This window comes from Mandrillus leucophaeus, unplaced genomic scaffold (assembly GCF_000951045.1).
Source record: "Mandrillus leucophaeus isolate KB7577 unplaced genomic scaffold, Mleu.le_1.0 Scaffold373, whole genome shotgun sequence".
In the NCBI taxonomy this organism is placed as follows: domain Eukaryota; kingdom Metazoa; phylum Chordata; class Mammalia; order Primates; family Cercopithecidae; genus Mandrillus; species Mandrillus leucophaeus.
Genome location: NW_012103954.1, coordinates 532,343 through 533,416, shown reverse-complemented (window position 1 = coordinate 533,416; position 1,074 = coordinate 532,343). Strand labels below are relative to the sequence as shown.

General features: G+C 47.3%; 1 protein-coding gene across 1 annotated transcript in view; it reads left to right on the top strand.

Moving 5' to 3' along the window:
- The window catches only part of WDR60 (WD repeat domain 60), a 123,443-nt gene that overhangs the window by 60,720 nt on the left and 61,649 nt on the right, over positions 1-1,074 (top strand). Inside the window, exon 12 of the mRNA XM_011990196.1 lies at positions 635-764. Within this exon, the coding sequence (XP_011845586.1) occupies positions 635-764 (130 nt within the window). The remainder of the gene's footprint in view (positions 1-634; positions 765-1,074) is intronic.

The following is a 1,074-nucleotide window of genomic DNA, read 5'->3' as shown; positions in this document are numbered from 1 at the left end:
GCAGTGTCAGGCCTGTGGGCGGAGCGTGATTGGCTGTGTCAGGCCTGTGGTGGAGCAGGATTGGCTGTGTCAGGCCTGTGGCAGAGCGGGATTGGCTGTGAGAGGCCTGTGGACGGAGGGCGATTGGAGCGCCATTGACTGTGTTAGGTGCTGCCTGCAGGTCAAGTCCTGGGGGAAGCACAGAGGTTGGCTGTGGCCTGGAGAAGAGCGTGGCCCAAAACCCTTACTGGCCGCATGGTCTGACCATGGCGCAGGTGATGGGACAGTCAGAATGTCGATTCCTGGAGTCAAATGAATTGGTGCTTATGAACATCCCAGGCATACATGTTGTGTGACTTGACTTTGTGTTAGCTCAGGCGTGCGCATTAGAATGGTCACACATCAGGTTCTTGACACACACACGAAGCACTCGGGGAGCAGGATCACCAGATGCCAGGGTCACACGCTGGGTTCCCACGACTTTCTACTACTCAGTTATTTTTAACTGTTAAATATCTCAGACTCACCCCAGACTGAAGCTAGATTTCTGACAATGACATGCATTTAACTCTCTAAGTTTACTTCTGTTCTCCCTATACTTCCCCACGTATATTATTCAAGTTAATTTTTGTCTTGTTTCCAATTTATTTCAAAGGATGCGAAGTACAAAACTGCTTCGGCTTATTGACTTAGATTTTTCATTTACTTTCTGGCTCTTGGATCTACCACCAGTAAATGAATATGACATGTATATCAGAAACTTTGGGAAAAAAAATACCAAGCAGGTAAATATGAGATATGTTAACTAAGTGATAAAATGCAAGTAAAGTCTAATAGGATAACTTTGTGTCTTCCTGAATATTGTTCTGCAATATTAGAACTTGGGGATGGTCTGTGAAGGATACAAGCTTAAGGAAAATGGGGACCCATCTTCACATGGGGCCCATTCACCCAAGGGGCCAGGCACAGGCAAAGCCGGAAGTACTCCAGAGCCTTCAGGAGTGCCTGAAGGAGCTCCAGTGGGTGATCTGCTCGGAATAGGGAGAGAATGGCTGCTGTCCTGACCTTAGAGTGAAGCTTTATGCTGTGCAAATG